Source organism: Camponotus vicinus, unplaced genomic scaffold, assembly GCF_025532165.1.
Source record: "Camponotus vicinus isolate PSW18456_S1 unplaced genomic scaffold, iyCamVici1.0 SCAF_2, whole genome shotgun sequence".
Lineage (NCBI taxonomy): Eukaryota > Metazoa > Arthropoda > Insecta > Hymenoptera > Formicidae > Camponotus > Camponotus vicinus.
The window spans coordinates 5,415,944-5,434,922 of NW_028141956.1; the positions used below are offsets into that span (position 1 = coordinate 5,415,944).

At 36.0% G+C, this 18,979-nt stretch overlaps 3 protein-coding genes across 6 annotated transcripts; 2 read left to right on the plus strand and 1 right to left on the minus strand.

Moving 5' to 3' along the window:
• Positions 1–228: 228 nt before the first annotated feature.
• Positions 229–7,677, plus strand: LOC145966401 (uncharacterized). Its single transcript, XM_083090453.1, has 2 exons — positions 229–5,074; positions 5,163–7,677. Exons 1-2 carry the CDS (start codon positions 244–246, stop codon positions 6,971–6,973), a joined length of 6,642 nt encoding a protein of 2,213 aa, XP_082946579.1. The 5' UTR covers positions 229–243; the 3' UTR covers positions 6,974–7,677.
• Positions 7,678–8,489: 812 nt separating this feature from the next.
• On the minus strand, positions 8,490–10,446 carry LOC145966775 (uncharacterized). The gene is made up of 5 exons (XM_083091114.1): positions 10,416–10,446; positions 9,803–9,890; positions 9,160–9,197; positions 8,802–9,067; positions 8,490–8,701 (listed from the first exon to the last, which is right to left on the minus strand). Exons 2-5 carry the CDS (start codon positions 9,819–9,821, stop codon positions 8,575–8,577), a joined length of 450 nt encoding a protein of 149 aa, XP_082947240.1. The 5' UTR covers positions 9,822–9,890; positions 10,416–10,446; the 3' UTR covers positions 8,490–8,574.
• On the plus strand, positions 10,374–18,719 carry Conv (insulin like growth factor binding protein acid labile subunit convoluted). 4 transcript variants are annotated; one of them, XM_083091111.1, is made up of 12 exons: positions 10,374–10,706; positions 13,963–14,217; positions 14,337–14,624; positions 14,883–15,120; positions 15,195–15,441; positions 15,521–15,775; positions 15,884–16,200; positions 16,269–16,566; positions 16,651–17,131; positions 17,252–17,515; positions 17,756–17,984; positions 18,123–18,719. In XM_083091111.1, exons 2-12 carry the CDS (start codon positions 13,968–13,970, stop codon positions 18,460–18,462), a joined length of 3,207 nt encoding a protein of 1,068 aa, XP_082947237.1. In that variant the 5' UTR covers positions 10,374–10,706; positions 13,963–13,967; the 3' UTR covers positions 18,463–18,719. The 4 variants fall into 4 exon arrangements, with proteins under 4 accessions (XP_082947237.1, XP_082947238.1, XP_082947239.1 ...); XM_083091112.1 differs by having other exon boundaries at positions 10,374–10,523; XM_083091113.1 differs by lacking the exon at positions 10,374–10,706 and adding an exon at positions 12,034–12,070.
• The last annotated feature ends 260 nt before the right edge of the window (positions 18,720–18,979 follow it).

The window sequence follows — 18,979 nt, forward strand, 5'->3', positions numbered from 1 at the left end:
TTGAATAAATCGAGCGATCGATGCATTCCATTGCCATTTCCGCGCAGGAAACACAACCGGTCAGCGACAGCGAACTCGTCCGCTGCGCGAAGCTCGTTACTCCGCAACCCCGAAGAGGGGCATCGCAAAAATGGAAATGCCAGGTTGTTATTCATCCACAGATTCGCTTCTTCGTCTGTGAGTTAACCGGTGATCTCAGTGCCGTGCTTTAGGAGATGGTATGTGTATCACCATACGTGTGGTATGGCTGACCGGCTCAGAAGTGGCCGAGACATTCGCCTCTCGGCCGCGACCATGAGAGCACTCAACTCTCGACGCCCACGGTCATCCACGAGCATCCATCGTCTCGTGCCTTATACTCTCTATCTTCTTCTTCTGCTTTGCATCCTTCACGACGTACGAGCGCGAAGTGTGCTTCATGATGACAGCGACATCATTGCGGATCAAGTGCACGGTCAAATTTCGGAGCCTTTCGTGGAGGTGAGTGACCCCGAGCCTAACGGCGTAAAGAACGCGAATCAAGCGCAAAGAAAGAGCTTGATAAAAACAGAAGAATACGTTAACGACGAGGATGTTAGTGAGGAAGAAAGGAAAAATCCAGCGGTAGAGATACTCATCAAGGATCCTGACAAGATTCAAGTCGAAGCCGCTGGTGATGAAGGTAGCGTGGCGAAAAAACGACGGAGGAATGATGTGAGTCTTCCTGGTAAGTTTGTGTTGCAGGATAAGGAGGAGAATGTGCAAAAGGACGAAGGTATTCGACGATTTGATGCCCAGATCGAGTCCGATGATATTGAGGAACCGAGTCAACGAAAGATTTTTGACATCATCGCGAATGTTCCGAATTCACAAAAAGACGCTATTGAACATGAGAAGCAATTAGTCGAGCAATCGCACGCGGACGTGAAAAATGAGAACATAAAGCTTAGAGATGAAAAAGGAAAAAAGTATGCAGAGATTTCCCCCGACCTTCGAAAGAATTTGGAAAACGTCGCGAGTTTGGAACAGACAGAGAAAATAGATTTAAATAAAGAAGAGACAGGTCAAATCGAAAATTTAGCGAAACATAATTTAAATTCAGCACAAATCAAGAACGTTGACGGCGCAAACGAGGAAATACATAATGACCTGCGAAGTTTGAAACTTGTCCATGCGAACGAAAGTAAAAGGAGTCAAGAGAAGCATATCGCCGATGAGACTCCAAATAATGAAAATATCGGTGTCCAAAATCTCGATCCAAACAGAGAGGATAGACACTTAGCTAGTGGTTTGGCTAAGCCCAAGTATAAGAGTTCAACTGTTTACTTGAATGCTGAAGAAGGCAATTCGCCTGGTAAAGAGCAAGAATCAATCGTGAACGGTCAGATAAAGAAATTGATATCCATACGAGACGACGCTTTAGAATCTGTTGATAATAATGCGACACAATCAGAAAAAGTTGACCAAGAAAGTCTTCTTTCGGAAAAATTGATCGAGATTGATATCGTTGAAAAAGACGAAGAGATTCGCAATCAACGCAGCAGTGAATTGAAAGATAAATCGAGTCAAAGTGAGAATTTTGATCAATCAATAGAGGTGCCTAACCGTCTTCAAAAATGGAAGGTTCAAGCAACGTTGTTTCAGGAACAAATTAAGAATAGAACGTTTCTTCAATATTTAAGGGCTCAAGCAACCGAGGTGTTTTCTGATATTCCGAAATTCACGGAAAACCAATTGTTGGAAACTTTGAAAAATATCGCACTATCGCGGAAATCAGCATCGAATGAAACGTATCTTGCCAATTTGAACGCAACTGAACTAAGCAAGAATCAATTAGAAATAATAAAATGTGCCGAGCAGTTGATAGAAACAAAGCAGCGACAGTCCTTCGTGGCGAACATGGCAGAGTGCATTCGCAGTCTTAGTGTTTTAAATTGTATGCGCATCTTTGTCTGGCCTGTCGTACTCGATAATCTTCCGGAATCAGTCAGCCAGTCTCTGAACAATTTACCGATTGAGATAAACTTGATCGACTTGTTTCAGGGTAACAGAACAAAGTCTGCGAGATCGGAGAGCAGCGTTCATCACCCGAGATTGTTAACACCGGAGTCTGTCGTCTTCAGTATCTTGAGCGGAGCCTTGGAATCGAAAGCCACTTATGATCTAGCACCGACTTTTATCGATCCGAAAAATGAAACGCTGAGAAGACTTCTCACTATCGGTCAGCTTCAGATTCTTCAGATGGCCGAGAAACTTCTACCTAGTGAAATGCGCCGTGAGTACTCCGACCGGATGTTCTCATGCGTGCGCAGATTCGAGTATTTTAGCTGCGTCAAGTATTTCGCTTGGCCGATGGTAAAGCAATATTATCCGGCTCTACCGGCTTTCCCGGATTATCAGAGTTGGTATCCGTCTATAGCATTGTACCCGCAATATCCCATCGTTCCGTTTCCAAGTTTCGCGGAAACCTCAGGCGAGCTTCCAGAAGTCGTAGATGCTGACGCTACGAGAATGCGAAAACCGGAAGCGGTAATTATCAATATTCTTCAAAATACCTTGAAGGAGCATGCGAAGGTACCACCTCCGTCTATTATTCATAATGCTGATTACGTTGCTATACTTTCTCCGGAACAATTATTATCGATTCAGATGGCCGAACAGCTTGTTCCTATTCCATATCGACCAGAATTTGTTCAAAAAACCGTAAAATGTATTCAGGAATTAAATTATATGACATGTATCAAATATTCTACGTGGCCAACGATCAAACAGTTATATCCCACTCTACCAGACATTTCCAGTTGGATACCCGATAACTGGCAGTTGCCCAGTGTCTTCGGTTTTCAGCTGCCGGAATTTCAGCTGCCAACATTTAATTCTTCTTTATTTACATCTTTATTACCAGGATTCGGTAGCGGAGGAGCTACAACCACCGAGCAATCACCGGAATCTGGTAATTCTACTCCAGAAGGATCGCCTAGTCGCCTTTCCACAATCTTGTTACGTCAAAAGGAAGCATCTTCTAAAGCATCCAGCGAATTAGAGAACAAAGTCACGGAGATTTTAACGGGAGTACGTAAATCTTTGAGAACGCCACTGGAAAATTCGCCTGTGATCATTAGCGGAAATATAGTAATTTTAACGATCATTACCGAAAAACAGATCAACATAATAGAATTAGCGGAAAGTATTGTACCACCTTCAGTACGGGCTGCTCTCGTTGCACAAGTTTTATCTTGTCTTCAGAACAATGAATTTATCAACTGCACAAGGGACGTAATTTGGCCTACAGTTGCTTTTTATGTTTCTAACTTCCCAGAATTTCCTGATTCGCAACAACCTCCGAAACAAGAAGATCAAACGTCGTTAAAGGACAAGAACGCTTTGCATTCGAATATAAAAAACCAGCAGGAATGGGATAAATCGCAAAACGAAGCGAATTCTAACGTGAAGATTATTTCTAGAACGAAATTTCCGCAGAGTAACAGTCCTGTGATAAGCGTGACCGGTACTCGATTTGTGCCGATATTTACAGAACATCCCGAGTCAGTGATACTCAATATTCTCAGGTCAATCCAGCTGTCATCGCCAAATGTACGAGATGATCACCATGCCAAGCTTACTAGTACGTTGCAATTAGCAGATTTGCTTAACGATCGGCAGCTAAATATTGTTAATACAACAGAAAGCTTGTTACCAGATGCAGTTCGTCCTGTCTTCGTTAATCGGATGACAGAATGTATTCGCAAGAATAATTTTTTGACTTGTTCAAGGAATGTATTGTGGCCTGCTTTATCGGAATATTTCCCTAGGCTGCCCAACTTCCCGAATTTCGGAGCGCATCTTCAAGCGAGCAATGTTAAGCCTGTCTTACCGCAGAATCTTACTGACTCATCACCATTTTCGGAGACCGATGTTAAGGTTGGTCAACACGGAGACGCTACTGTTACTATCACTGATACCAGATTCTATCCCGTTTTTTCGGAACATCCGGAAGGTGTGATTCTGAAAATTCTCAAGGCCGTGCAGAGTTCCACACCGGGCACTTTGTATTCCATTACATCGAGATTGCCGGAAACGAAGAGTTACTTTACAGAACAGCAAGCTAACATTGTTCACGTCGCGGAAAGCCTACTACCAGAATCGGTGAGATCAGTTTTCGTAGGGCGAATGGTTAATTGTGTTCGAGAAAACACGTTTCTCCATTGCACGCGAGACATAACTTGGCCAACTATCGCTCAATTCTTTCCAAGACTGCCGAATTTCCCCGACTTTGGAAGTCAAAACGTGCCGAGATCGAAACTCGATTCATCGTCGATTTTGCTACGAAATACTTATTCGGAGAAAGCAACGTCTAACGAAAATACATCGAAGATTGGCGTTGACGCAATCGAAGATAAAATAGAAAGTATATTAAAAGAATTGAACAAAGATTCGACGTTTCGTTTAGAAAGCTCTTATTTAGACATTAATAATCCTATAATAAACGATCTTTTGACTACTCGGGAAATGAACATCGTCAGATTAACAGAGAAAGCGATACCGGATTCGATTCGTCCCACATATATAACTAACATGCTGGAGTGTATAAGGAATAATAACTTTATAACTTGCACTCAGCAAATTACTTGGCCGACCTTGAAACAATTTTCACAATTTTTACCGAACTTTGAAGAGTTGTTCGGTCAGCTTCAAATTCCCGGATCGGGTCAAGGTATTAATCAGATTCCAGGCATAAGTCAACTTCCTGGCATGGGTGCAAGTCAAATTCCGAATTTTCCCGGAATAGGAAATCCTTTTGAAGGTCCTAGCTTACCTAACTTACCTAACTTACCTAGCTTACCTAGCTTACCTAGTTTTCCTCAATTTCCCCCTCAAATACCAATGTTACCAGGTGGGATTCCAGGTCAAGTTCCTCAAGTTCCAGGACTTCCTAGCTTTGGCAGTTTAAGTTACCCGCAGTTTACAATCTTATCGGATGCATCACAGGAACCAAAGTCACAGGAACAGACGATTCTTCAATCGACAGTTGCAAATGATAAGAAGACAAACCAGATAAGTGGAATATCGAGAGCTGCAAACACTCCGTCAGTAGGTGAATCAATCTTATCCGTTAAACATAGACTGACTTTTTTTCTCGGTATTAAATTTTTATCAATTTTTAATTTTCTTTTATTTTTCAGGCGAACAAGGAGTCATTCCTGGATATCTTGGACAACCGTCGGACATTCTCATAGATATTTCTAAAGAGAAAATCCAATTATCCGATATTCGGCAACAAAAAGATTCGAAATTTATTCCTGCGGATTTATCGTTCAAGAAACATGAAAGAAAAAAAAGAAATGCCGATCAATTATTAAATTCTTACTACGAGATCGACGAAGAGATTGAACCTATCTCGGAAACGATGATAAATAATACGTTTCCGAATATCACAGAATCTGAATTTCTTCAACTTTTAGTTAATATTTCGAATTTTAGGAAAGCTTTAAAAAACAAACCCCCCGAGAGTCCGAAGGAATATTTCGTGGATACATTAAATTCTACGATCAAGAATTCTCTGACAGCCGATCAGTACGAGATCTTAAAAATGGTAGAGGATTTTAACGAGCACACCGCGAATCGAGGCTTTATGACTCAGGTAGCTCAGTGCATACTCAGCTTGAGTTTCATCAGATGCGTAGGTATTTTTGTTTGGCCCATGATTGTCAATGCCGTGCCATCTTTGATCGGTTTACCGTCCTTGCCATCGGTGCCTGGTTTCGGCTTTCTTGGAAGATCGACAGAAACCGAAGTAGAGCGTTTCTTTGGCATGTCCACGAATAATTTCGAGAAGGAACTGTTAATGAGGAAAGAATCCACGGAAAATATTCTTCTAGACTGGTATAAGAAAGCGATGGAGGATAAATTTCAGACAAATCTAGGTTTTCTGACAATCAAAGGCTACGGGAATGGCGAACTGGGCATCAGTTTCAGTGGATTCCGCGAGGGTAGAGCTACAAAGATCAAAGACAACAAGAATTTACCGAGTATACTGACAATTATTAGCGACATCATGGAGGAAGTACTGGATCAACGACCGGACAATGAAAAGATTAAAAAGGAGAAGGAAAAGAGAGAGAGAAGCCTGGCCGATGTGCAAGAAACAGACTTTCAATTTTTGAAAGACAGCGACGAGTACGCGGACATTAAGCGGTCTATAAACGATGATCAGATAATCACAATGTTTCTGGATAAGATCAAGGCCAATGCGACGGATTTTGCTGATGGTAATGTCGCTCAATTCCTCAACGCGGAAGATGCTTATAATGCTTTTGGCGAACTCTTTGGAACCCGCTTGAACAAAAAGTTTGCAGACAGATTAAAGATTTTCACCGAGGAAAATTTAAAGAAAAATAATGAGGACCATGTGACGGAATTAAACGCAGAAGAACTAAAAGTAATACCCTTAAAAGGAGAGGTAGCTTACGATCTCGAAAAGGAGTCCACAGAGAGTCATGAAGAACGCAAAAGAGAACATCGCGCAAAGGAATTCAGATCTTTCATCAATAAGTATTCGGATAAGCTTGTAAGGAAGTTGGAGAAAATCGAAAATTCAGACAACGAAAATAAGATCACTGAGCCATTCCTCGACAGGAAAACGGAATTGAGAATTCAGTTGCCACGTTTGCGAGAGGACATTATGTCCAGGAAAATTACGAGTGCCATGATACATCTCGGAAGAGCGCTGAAGATGAAGATGAGCACTATGATGCCTGGGATCGGTTTTATAATAAGCTTCCTCATTCAAACGGCTTTAGCTCATGCGAGAGCCGCCGCTTCTATAGCTGGAATGATTAGTAATATGGCCCTTGCATCGGCTATGTTCGGTATGCTTCGCCAAAATTTATTTGGAGATGAAAATCAAAAGATTAAATACGTCTACGACAATGATAAGACCGGTCCGGGTATTACTTGGCCACACCATTATAGATCCTATCATCATGGAAAATAGTATGGAAAATAGTATTGATTCGCTTGATTAAATCCATTTATCCTATTTTTATGTAAACTATATTAAAATCTTGTACTAAGTATCTCGTTATAAGAGTATTATTAATATCACTGTTGTTTCCTCACAGTTTAAATCAAATCGAATTTTATATTGGATTAGCTTTAACTTTCACATTAATATCACAAGATAGTTTTGAGATAATTATATGGTTTTAATTCAATGCAATCTTTGCGTTAAAAAATATTTGCATTATTATTTCCTGAAAATAAAATCAGACAAAGTTAGACATAAAATTTTGTACGCATTTTATGCGTTTAATATGTCTTATAAGTTGTCGATAAAGTTAATCTTACATAGTGATACAAGCTTCGAAAATAGAATATATATTCTCTAAAGTTAGAATATAGATAATTTAAAACCTGAAGAAACGGTATTTTTTTCCTAGATAATTGTGGAAACATCCCTCGCAAATGAATTGTGAAATAGGAAAAATATACGCCATTTCGCAGGAAGTATTTATTTCATTATCATGGGGTTTTACGGTGGAGGGTGACATTTCTTTCTTAAAGATCATATAACAAGTATGGCATTAAAAATCATGCGATTATACTACAGAATAGATATTGAACTGTTAGCATAGATTTTAAAACTGACGAAATATGCTCTTTATGCTATTTGATTGAAAATAAATGAAGTGTAACTATTTTGTACAATTGCTATTGTCCCTTTCCTCACACATATTATGCATATAACTATTAATTAATTAATAAGTCATTTCACTTTTAGACTTAATATATCATATGAATCTTTACAATATGAATTACAATTTGCAAAGTTTTGTAAAAAATACAATTATATTGTAATTGATATAGTTTCTGCAGTTGCTCTTATAAATTGTTTAAACTATTAAAAAAAAAAAAAAGGTAGATATTTATAATACAGGTAGTAAATATTTTTATAGAATCTGATTAAGAAATATATTAAAATAATAAATATATAAATTAAAATAATATAAATAAATATATATATAATAAAATTCTGCATATGTATCTGCATCGATATCGAAAATACTGGCGCTACAACTTTCAACAACCTTGAGAAGCCAGGTTTAAACGGTCAGGAATAGACTCGAGATTACTTCGAACTACCACATCGAAGGTTTTCTTCGTGCATATCTTCTTTTTTTTAATTTTTCTTTTTACCAGTTTCAGTTCTACGCGTTGCATGTAGCAAAAGGAGTATCGGAACACAAACAAAGCACAAAGGAGACCAGAGTCAAGATTATGGGAGTACACGCGATCACTGGAACATTGAATCAATATACAAAAGCAAAGTAAAATATTATTCTAGAATCTTAAAGAAATATTTATTCTTTTTTTAAATTCAACTAGTAATTGATACCAAGAAAGAAGCTTTGCAAATAATTTTATGTAGAATTGCATAGTTGCAATTGACTATCTTGTGCATCTTTATGTTAAATAAAGCAAAAAGAATTAAATGCTTGTCATCACACATACATAAAACGTTTCTGGCATGCAATAAATCGATTTGTATAGCGCTAAAACAATGTGAATATAGCTCATTGCAAAACAAGAATATCTTTAGTCAATTATAAGTGGCAAAACGGAAGGTATTGCGTCTTCTTGAACCACTTTTGATTCATTTTCCTCTATGATTTCAGTTTTTGATTCGATTTCTGTTGAGTAAATTAATTCATTCAAGTAATACCTGTAATAATGAGTAATTAATATTGTAATTATTATTTATGATTTATATCATAGAGAAATGTACAATATTCTTTTGTTATTTTTCTAAGTAGAACATATACCACTCATGAGCATGCTGGCAATCAATATTTTCTTCATCTGTGCAAATCCGTTGTTTCTGATCAAACACTGTATTGTTAGCGCAAATCACTGGAAATCCATCGCCGGAATTTTCGCAAACGTGAAATATCTTACAGTTATAATCCACATCTGCATAAAAACCAGTCGGCATACCCTCGCAGGTAAAGCGAAAAGATAAATTGCCAAAGATATTAATATCGTTCTGTTCACTCGATATCTCCTCGTAAGTTTCCAAATGATTTCTATCCTATATACACAATACGATTCATAATTTTTGATTGTAAAACAATAAAATTCGTTGCAAATATTTTCAGAACAATATTAAAAGAAGATTCTTACAAAATAACCCAAAGTGAATTGATTTGTCACATTTGCACCTGTAATGAAAAATATACAAAACGAAACTTCTTAAATTTAAGCAAATATTATACGATTTTATATAATTTATTTTGACTCACTTAATAATAAGTTTAACATGAATATAAAATAATTCATTTTTTAAAACTCGCGATTTTTAAAATAATACAAAGTTTTGCTTAATGTTGAAATTATAGTTGGATGTTACCGGACTCGATGGATAATATAACCGACTGCATTGTGAGCTCTTTATTTGAAACTGCAGAACTCGAAGAGCTCAATGACCTTAATAACCGTGTAATTTCTTAAAAGACTTCTCATTCTTTCTTATTATCGTTTAAACGATGCTTAACTACTATATCCTGTTGTGTTGATGGATATTTTCAAAGAATATTCTTTTCAAGAAATTTTCAAGAAATATAATTTCAAGGAGAGATCAAAGATATTTGAACAAATTGGCCAAAAAGAAGAAAGGAGGAAAATAAAGAACATGCATTTTTAATAAAAAGAATTTGTCGAAATTTTGTAATATTAAGAAAACAACATTTACAAAAATTTTGTTAAATTTATTATTTTATTTAAACTTTCTGTGGTTGAAAATGTTTATTTAAATTTGTCTATATACCAACAGATGTCAGCTTCATGCTGTGAATAGCTTGATTCAATTGGATATCACCAGGCTCTAAAGATACTTTCACTAGCACCAACCAATCCTAAGCACATACCGTTCGATATGATTAACTTTTTTTTATATGAGATTTTGCCAGGATCGTATCATATATAATATACATCAAAATTACACAATTTTTTCATTTATTAAATTTATAATTTAAAGAAAATGGGCAAAGAAAAGGAGAAAAACAATTTAAAAGCGCAAAATAATTCACAAAATTTATAATAATTTTTTGTGTTCAATAATCTTCATCGTCTGTTTATAGGAAAATAAAAATTAGAAATATATAAATTAATATATTTTAAGGTAAACGTATATAAATTAATATTTTTTAAGGTAAACGATCAATTATTTATAAAGATGATAGAATTTTGTGTATTTTTCACAGTTATTATTTTAATAGGAAATTTATACGACCGATTAAAATGCAGCTAATCAACCATGACCTTCCGAGATACGGTCGTATTTTATCAAAATATGATCGCGCTTGCGGCAAGTCAGTAGCAAAAGATAGGACGTCCACGAAAAGACAGCAGGTATCAACTGCCAATGAAAGAGGCCTTACTTCTCAGGCTGCCTTTCTCTTCGCCTCCGAGCCTCGGCTCAGTTTTCACGACAGCTTCTCCCGGGAACCACATACAGAATGTCCTAAAGATACGCGGCTAAAATACTCGTGTGTATTCCTTTCTGCTCTTCTCTTTCTCTCATTCTTTTCATCCTTACATTGTAGAAGAAAAAAGATAAACCGCTCGCAGGCAAACATGTAACCTTGAAGATATTAGCAGTGTATTTAAAAAAAAAACCAAGACCAAGATTTTTGTATTTTTGAGGATTCTCGGGGAAAGTGCACAATAAGGTAATGTGACATATTTTTGACGATTAATAAACTTGTTCCCATTATCTTAAAATTGTTTAAAAAATGTTGAAATGTTATTTCTTAAAAATTTCGCAATTTATCGATTAACGTTGAAGTAATCAAATATACTGTTCACTTTTTATTATTGATGAGAAACGATCAATTAAGCGGTTCATTAACTTTGCTATATTTTTAAATACAATGCTGTGCTAACTCCGTGACATTTTTCGGTTGAGCGTCCACGTGTGTTTTTAGGTGCGTCAGCTCTCCGCTTCTCACCGGACGGTGACTTTAATGCGCAAAACGTTATATTTCTTCCCCTATTATTTGAAATAGCTTCAATATTTAGTTGAAAAAACAAATTCTGCGCGATTTTTTAAATTTTATTTATCTATAATAATTTTACTGTAATTATTTTCTTATGCAAGTAAATAAAATTAAATTGTTAAATATTTTATTTATTATATTCATTATTTAATGTAAAATATTTTAATTTTTAGACTAGAATTTCGTAATATTGTTTACATATTTTACAAACATAATTTTACAAATTTTTTTATTTTTACGTTAAAGATTTCTTTTTTAATTTATTTCTAATTTATAAAAATTTATTACTAGGAATAAATTCCATATTATAAAAAAAGATGTACAATACTGCAGATAGCACGGTATTCACAAGGACGACTGGTAAAAAACGAAAATAATCTACAACTGCTGCATCAAAAAGATGCATGGAAAAAGTGCGGTCTCTCGATTTCTCGTATAATAAAATTTAATTTTATAGCATTTAATTGTGATAATACGATAGTACTTCTTAAGGTAGTCGTGCATTTTTTACGTAAGTTGACTACCTTCGTTACGCTAACACAATAGCTCTAATTGATAGACTTTCAGAAAGTAGAGCGTGGCACAAGTTCTTTTTCTCTCTGCCGTTGTTCTTTCCGCTTTCAAGAAACGGAAGTCGTGTTTATCTCACGTTCTTAAATCTATTCTTATTATTAATAATTTTTCATCGAATTTCTAAATATTCTCGCATCGACAGATATAAATTAGGAATAACCTTTCGAGTTGCGATTCAGGTATATGAGATAACTGATATCGAATGTTACCAGTGCCTTACGTCAATGACGCTTATTTTTCTTAGGTCCAAGTTTTCTTACGAGTTTGAAATCACGAGAGATCAGCATGATTCGGTTCAACGACTAGTTCCTTGGTTTACGAGGGAAAGAGATCAATTGAAATAAGTGAAAGGCGCATGTGTTTTTCTCAGTAATATTAGTTTGCTTATAGAGAGTACCACTACATTGTCTCTTAAATTTGCAGATTTGTGCGATAATAGCTTAATAAAAGCTTTGCATAATTCTGTAAGCATACTTTTATTAAAAAGGATATATCTTTTCTGAGATAAGAACAATCTGTGTGAATCTCTTTCTCTTATAAATGTAATGCAGATATTATTGTGTTTTCTACATATAGCGTCAGTATATTATATCGCGAACGTTGCATAAATGTTGCTTAAACTAGATCATAGTGCCTTTCTTTTTACCTTCTTGCTCGCTGAATTACTAGGGCTATAATAAGGCATAGTTCTCCATTTCTCAGATCGGTGGATCCCACAATTACTTTAATTGCACGCTACCGTTAATTGCGAGAACTTTGTTACGATCTCGATTAGCAGATACTGGGCTATCGAAAGTATAAGTTGATAATTCCTAATTTTCTATGCTACTGCAATTTTTAATTAAAGTGATAAAACTGAGATTAAATCAAATATTCCTTAGCGAAGGAAATATGAATTCATTCGAATTCAACAAAGTAAATAGTTGGAAATAGTGATCTATAACAATTGCATCAAGATCTAATTAATAAATGACGATGATTATATTTTTTCTTCATGGCTAAATGATCTTTCCAAATCCACCCATTGTCGATCAGCATAAAGGCCAGATGATGATCTTCGAAAGGAGGACAGTTATTATACGGAGATTGTATTTGCTAATCGTCGAGAAGTTTCGAAAGAAAAACGATCAATTTGCAATAACTGCAGCGTAGCGCCGTTGCACGTAATAGTTGATTTTCTATCGAAATTTCATGCACGGTTACACGGGTAGCTTCACGGATGTTTTCTTCGGGTTGTGAATAATATACAGTGAAAACTAATAATTCGACTAATTGCATTAACATTTCCGGATGGACAAATGTCGCTTTCATAATTCTCTGATGTAAAGTAAGCAACATATTAAACAAAATCATTTGATGCACAGGCTAAATGTCGCTACAGTAGTTTATAATTTGCGACGTAACGAAAACGTGATCGTGCAGCTATACCGCTTTCCTTCATTGGGATCGCGTGATATCGCCATCGATACGTGGATGAATTAATTACGGTTGAATAATGAATCGGTAAAGCTAGCATGTCGTCCATGAGATCTCAATTTCTCGCGTCACCTTATCCCGTGATGCGTAGATTACGCCGTGCGTAGGTCGCGATGTCGACGGCTGAAAAGGACGGAGACTCTTCTTCAAGGACACTTTTGGGCTATCATGATGATCTTAGCGGTTAGTCACCTCCGTGTCTCACGTATCGAGAAAATCGCGGGTTCTCGTTAGCTTGCGTGGGATAATAGACGGTGAGATCAGATCATGAATTAAGCGACCGATATAATCGTCTTTTACTTAAAAAGAAAAAAACAAACACGGGGTAAAGAACTTTGAAAGAGCGATTTAACGATTTGTCGGCTTACCAAGGATTTTGCGAAGAAACAAAATTGTGATTTTCAAGAAAATCTTTATTAAGTTGTATGGGTTGTTATCGGTCTGTTGCGTATGCGATTAACCAAGGAAGTTATTCATACAGCGAAAACTTTCCCACTTTTCACATATGCATTGCATCATGGTATGACTAATCGAAATATTCGTCCTAGTAAATGTAAAGATATTACTTGTACCTTCTGTATAAGATAGGGAGAAAGATATCATTATTAATCTTATATAAGCAATGTATATAAGAAATAATATGGTGTAGATGTAACAAAAGGTTCCCAACGTAACTTCTTGTTGATTTTAATTTATGCTACAGAGAAAATCTAATGTAGCTTTCATATGATATATATACATAGCTTGCACTTTTTCCACAAAATTTAAAATTTTGGTATACATTTGCACTATACATCAATATCATTATTATAATTATAATTACATAATATAATTATAAAAGAATTAGTAAAATCTTATTTTCTTTACATTTCTTGTGTAGGTGAAATGTTATCGCCGCTATTGTTACTGGGTATGGCCTTGTCCGTAATAGGCGGCTACGTGCCACCTGGGCCAAGATTCGCATGTCCCAAGGATCCGATTTATGTTTACCCCTGCACTTGTCTTCGGGGTAGCGATAGGGGTTTATACATTTATTGTGAAAATACCAATCTGGCTAGTCTCAGCCTCGCCTTCACAAATCTGGGGAATGAGGGCATGCCGATCGAAGAACTGGTTCTGTATAAATGCAACATAGGTGAGATTTAATTTCATGTTGAAGAAAGAAAAACATGCGCGGAGAAAACATGATTATCATATCGTGGAAAATGGAAAAATATAATTAGAATTAATTAATCCACTTTTGCGATTCCATAGTACGTTTTTACGGACCCGCTCTGTATCCGTTGGATGTACGAGTGTTGAGGTTTATCGACACGCCGTTGAGATTGATCGAGGAGCACAGCTTTCTCGGTGTAAATAGGACTCTTCAGGAGTTCCATATAATAAACAGCAACCTAGAGAAATTTCCACGAGAAGCATTGCAAGTTCTCGGCAATCTTAGCTTGTTGAGCATCACCGGCCACCGGATGTCTACTTTGCCAGGAAATAGTTTCAGTGAAAGCGCGGCGGCTGCAAAATTGGAAAAATTGGAGATTAGTAACGGTAAATACGATTTCATCGTAAAGTATCATTGGTAGAAAATACAATTTTCTATATCAATCCTAGCAGAGTTTGAAGGCGATATAAATTTGCAAGCTCTGAATTTTGATGTGATGCTGCAAATAGAAAGAGATACACTTTGCATCTAATATAAATTTTTTGTATTTATAGAGATTGTTAATTGTTGTTAAATGTTTGTTTAATTAAATATAAATTTTTTAATTAATCATAACTCTTGACAGACTAGATTATATTTTTCAGGTACGCTATCTTCTTTGCCCGCCGAAGCACTGACACCGCTCAAAAAGTTGAAAACGCTCGATTTCCACGACAATAAAATAAAAGATCTTAAAAGGAATCAATTCAAAGGTCTAAGAGATACTGAATTTCTGGATCTCTCTCACAATTTGATTGACAAATTAGACACATCTCACTTGGCAGATCTCGTCAAGATGGGATGGTGCAACATGTCGCACAATGCTATCTCCGACTTGAAGAGGTTGACAAGCTTAAAAAGAACAATAATTGCGATTTTTTTACGATATGAAATATCTAAGAGTGTTTTCGTTTTAGAGGAACCTTTGCCCGAAATTCCGTCTTGAAAGTGCTGAATCTGAGTCACAATAAAATCAGAAAATTGGATTCCAATACTTTTCGTGGCATGCGTTTTCTCAGGCGATTGTATCTGAGCGACAATCAAATCAATGACGTGGGTCGTGGAACCTTCGGTTCTGTTACAAGGATCGGCACCATCGATCTTTCTCGGAATTTCATCAAGAAGATTGATTTCCAAATGTTCAATCAATTGCAGTTTGCTGAGGTATATGTACATTAATACTCGAAAAATTATATTCGTACATGTTTTCATCATTTCCTTTCAATAATATACTTATTATTAGCTTCTAGATGTTTCCGAGAATTTCGTGACGATCGTGGAAAAATTAGCGTTCAAAGATATTTACTTGGCAAAAGTAAATCTGTCTCATAATGAAATTTCGAAGATTGAACCAGGTGCCTTCGAGAATTGCGTGAATATTACGTCACTAGATCTCAGCCACAATAAACTCGAGAATATTTCGAAATATGCTTTCGATAGCGTGTCATACGCTATGGAGCTGCAACTCAGTTATAATTTATTTACGTCTCTCAATCAAGTGAGTGCATTTCTTTAAAAGCAAACGATTGGACGATTTTCCTATCGAGACATGCTTATTATATCTAACTTTATTATATTTAACTTTGTTAAAAGTATTTTTTTGCAGATTCCATTACACAATATGACGGGATTGAAAGTACTAAATGTCTCTTACAATCTAATACATTCCGTTCCACGGCAGACTTTTCCTAAGCTGTACGAGCTTCACACGATCGATATCTCCCACAACAATTTATCAGAGATTTACAATGCCATATTTCAGACGCTTTTCAGTCTGCGATTTTTAAATCTGTCGCATAATTCTCTGGAGAAGATAAAACCGTCGACTTTCGGGCCATTGCCGACGCTTTTGGAACTTGATATGAGTTATAATCAATTAAACGACGTCTCGCGAGGGAGTCTTACTCGATTGGCTAGTTGCAGGTGCATCATCGTACGTTGATAAGATTTAAAAATATCTGTACATATTATAAATGTGTATTAAATTTTAGGAGTTTGACGGTGAGAAACAATCGTCTGACAAAGATTTTCCAACTGCCAATTTCTCTAAGTCACTTGGACTTCTCGGAGAATTTACTGGAAGAAATCCCAAGCACCGATGTATGGCCTACTATGAACGCGTTACTCTCGCTGGATCTTTCGCGTAATCAATTAGGCGATAATCTGCAAGAAAAGAGCTTCGAAAATCTGCTGACTTTGAGGATATTAAATCTGCAAGCTAACAATATCACGAAACCGCCCTGGCAAGCGCTGAGCGGTCTAAGTAGTTTGCAATATCTTTATCTACAAGTAAGACGAAAGAAATTTCATAGAAAATTAATTTTTTTTCAGTACGAATAATTTTGCAAATTCTAATCGATGAAAATATTGCAGGATAATTATATGACAAAGCTAGAGAAAGCTGCCTTCGGCCGTTTGCCAATAGTGTTTGAACTTAATTTGGCGAATAATAGGATAAATAATGTAACGAGCCGCGCGTTCGAGGGTTTATTGCAGCTGTTGACACTGAACCTGACAAACAATAATATCAGCCACATACCGAACGGCGCATTTCAGGGTCTCGTGTCTCTGAGGACTCTCGATTTATCGCACAATAGATTAGAGAAACTGGACAACAAGACGCATGGACTGCTCGATGACTGTTTGTCTCTGGAGAGACTCAATCTTAGCCACAACAAGATTTCATTTATTACTCGGAAAACTTTGCCAAACGATCCCTGGATCCCTTATAGGCTAAAGGAAGTCGACTTATCTTACAACACAATGCCGGTTGTGACCTTCGACCTTACCGCCGGTGCCAAGAAGATTCAATACTTGAATCTTTCTCACAACAACATTAATGAGATTAGGAGATGTGAGTAATAAATTGTCACTTTTAATAATCTCGACAATTAATCAGACAGCAATGTAATGTTTTACCCATTTACATTTTTCGCCAAAGCTTGTCGTTTACTAGAGAATTGCTCTGTTTTAGATGTAATCGGAAATTTAACAGCTTTGGAGACTTTGGATCTGTCGTACAACGACATAAGTGATATCTCCGATCAAGATGTTTTTCTACCGTCGTTAAATTTAACCAACTTACATCTAAGTAACAATCATCTAAGTTACGTGCCGCTCGATAAAATTTTACCGTTACCAAACTTAAAAATTCTCGATCTGGAAGAGAACGAAATCGGCGTTTTCGATGAGAGATTTATGAAGATTATCAAGAATGGCACGATGCTCAGATATTTTGGTAAAAGATTAAATAATTAAATTTGACAAAGTATAATGAGACACTTGTAATTATATATATTTGACTAATTAATAATAAATTTAAAAATTAGAAATTAATATTAAGGGATTATTATTAAATTAATATTAAATTAATATTAAAAAATTAATATTATATTTAATAAAAGGAATTATCATAATGATGAAATTTTTTTATCATTATTTTATTATTTTATTATTAAGAAAGATATTTTATGTTTAGGGAATCCCATGCACTGCGATTGTCATGCGCGGCCGTTAAAGAGATGGCTAAAGACTCAAACGCTGCTCCCGACAGAATGGTCGAACGTGACGTGCGAGAGTCCAAATTATCTCGCGAACAAGCCTATCTCGGAGATTACCGAGGATCTTATGAGCTGCAACGAGAGAGACATTCAAGAGAAACCTGAACTCGATATTACACCCGATGTGAAATATCGAAGTATCGAATAGTACGTTATTTTAATCAAATTCATTATTTAATTTCACTATTTAAATTCATTATTTTATTTCATTATTTAAAATTAAAATTAAAATTATTTTCTGACAAATAACTTTTTCAAAATTATAAATTATGTAATTCTCTTTAGCAATAACGAAGACAATAGTTGGAAAGCGACATGGTATGTGACGTCCCGCGAGGACATCGGCGATTTTTACGTAGTGGTTCGAGAATCCGGCAGCAGCAAATCCATGATCGAGAAGGACATCGTTTATAGCGACCGTTCCTTCAGGATCCACGATCTCACCGAATCGAACACCAAATATGAACTTTGCGTGCTCGCACGCGATTCCGAGGGAAATGTCAAGCACTATAGAAATTCGCAGTGTCAGATCTTGAATCAACATAGCTCCGACTCGTCCGCTAGCTTTAGGACGAGTTTGTACTTCGTGATAATTATTGCTTCCTTCTGCATATTTATATTATAAAATTTTATTAATGTGATAAAATTAATATTTGAAATATTTAAGGAGATATTTTACGTTCAGCAGAAACAGTAAAATGTACAAAAGTACCTTTATGTATGCTAGCTTGATTAAAATTTTCAACTATTTTATTATTTTAGGTTCTATCATACGCTTTATGTCACGTTGAAGCGCGAAGCGATATGATTGCAAAATAAATTAATATATATATGTGAATATCGTTGAGATTGTACATAAATCGTATTATATATCGTTCGAAGATAAGGACGTTGAACGTCGTGTATTTATTTTTGTAAAATATACATATTGTTCAAGTCATATTCTATTATTTCACATTGATTAACCAAGATTCGATACATAAAGAAAATGTGCATAATAGCTGAGATTCGTGCCAATAATTTAGGATTATTAAATGAACGAAAAGACTAGTTGATTAGCGAATGATACGTCTTAATAACGACCGGTTAATCCCACGAGATTAATTCGCCATCACGTCGTCTACCCGTTTCTATCCCGCGAC

Excerpts from the sequence above, each read along its gene's own strand:
- LOC145966401 (XM_083090453.1), top strand. The coding sequence starts at position 244 with ATGGCTGACCGGCTCAGAAGTGGCCGAGACATTCGCCTCTCGGCCGCG. Across the intron at positions 5,075-5,162 it reads TGCAAACACTCCGTCAGTAG|GCGAACAAGGAGTCATTCCT; the intron begins GTGAATCAATCT and ends TTTATTTTTCAG.
- LOC145966775 (XM_083091114.1), bottom strand. Across the intron at positions 9,068-9,159 it reads AATTCACTTTGGGTTATTTT|GATAGAAATCATTTGGAAAC; the intron begins GTAAGAATCTTC and ends TTGTGTATATAG. Across the intron at positions 8,702-8,801 it reads TGCCAGCATGCTCATGAGTG|GTATTACTTGAATGAATTAA; the intron begins GTATATGTTCTA and ends TCATTATTACAG.
- Conv (XM_083091110.1), top strand. The coding sequence starts at position 13,533 with ATGCGATTAACCAAGGAAGTTATTCATACAGCGAAAACTTTCCCACTT. Across the intron at positions 15,121-15,194 it reads GCTATCTCCGACTTGAAGAG|AGGAACCTTTGCCCGAAATT; the intron begins GTTGACAAGCTT and ends TTTTCGTTTTAG. Across the intron at positions 17,985-18,122 it reads AAATATCGAAGTATCGAATA|CAATAACGAAGACAATAGTT; the intron begins GTACGTTATTTT and ends AATTCTCTTTAG.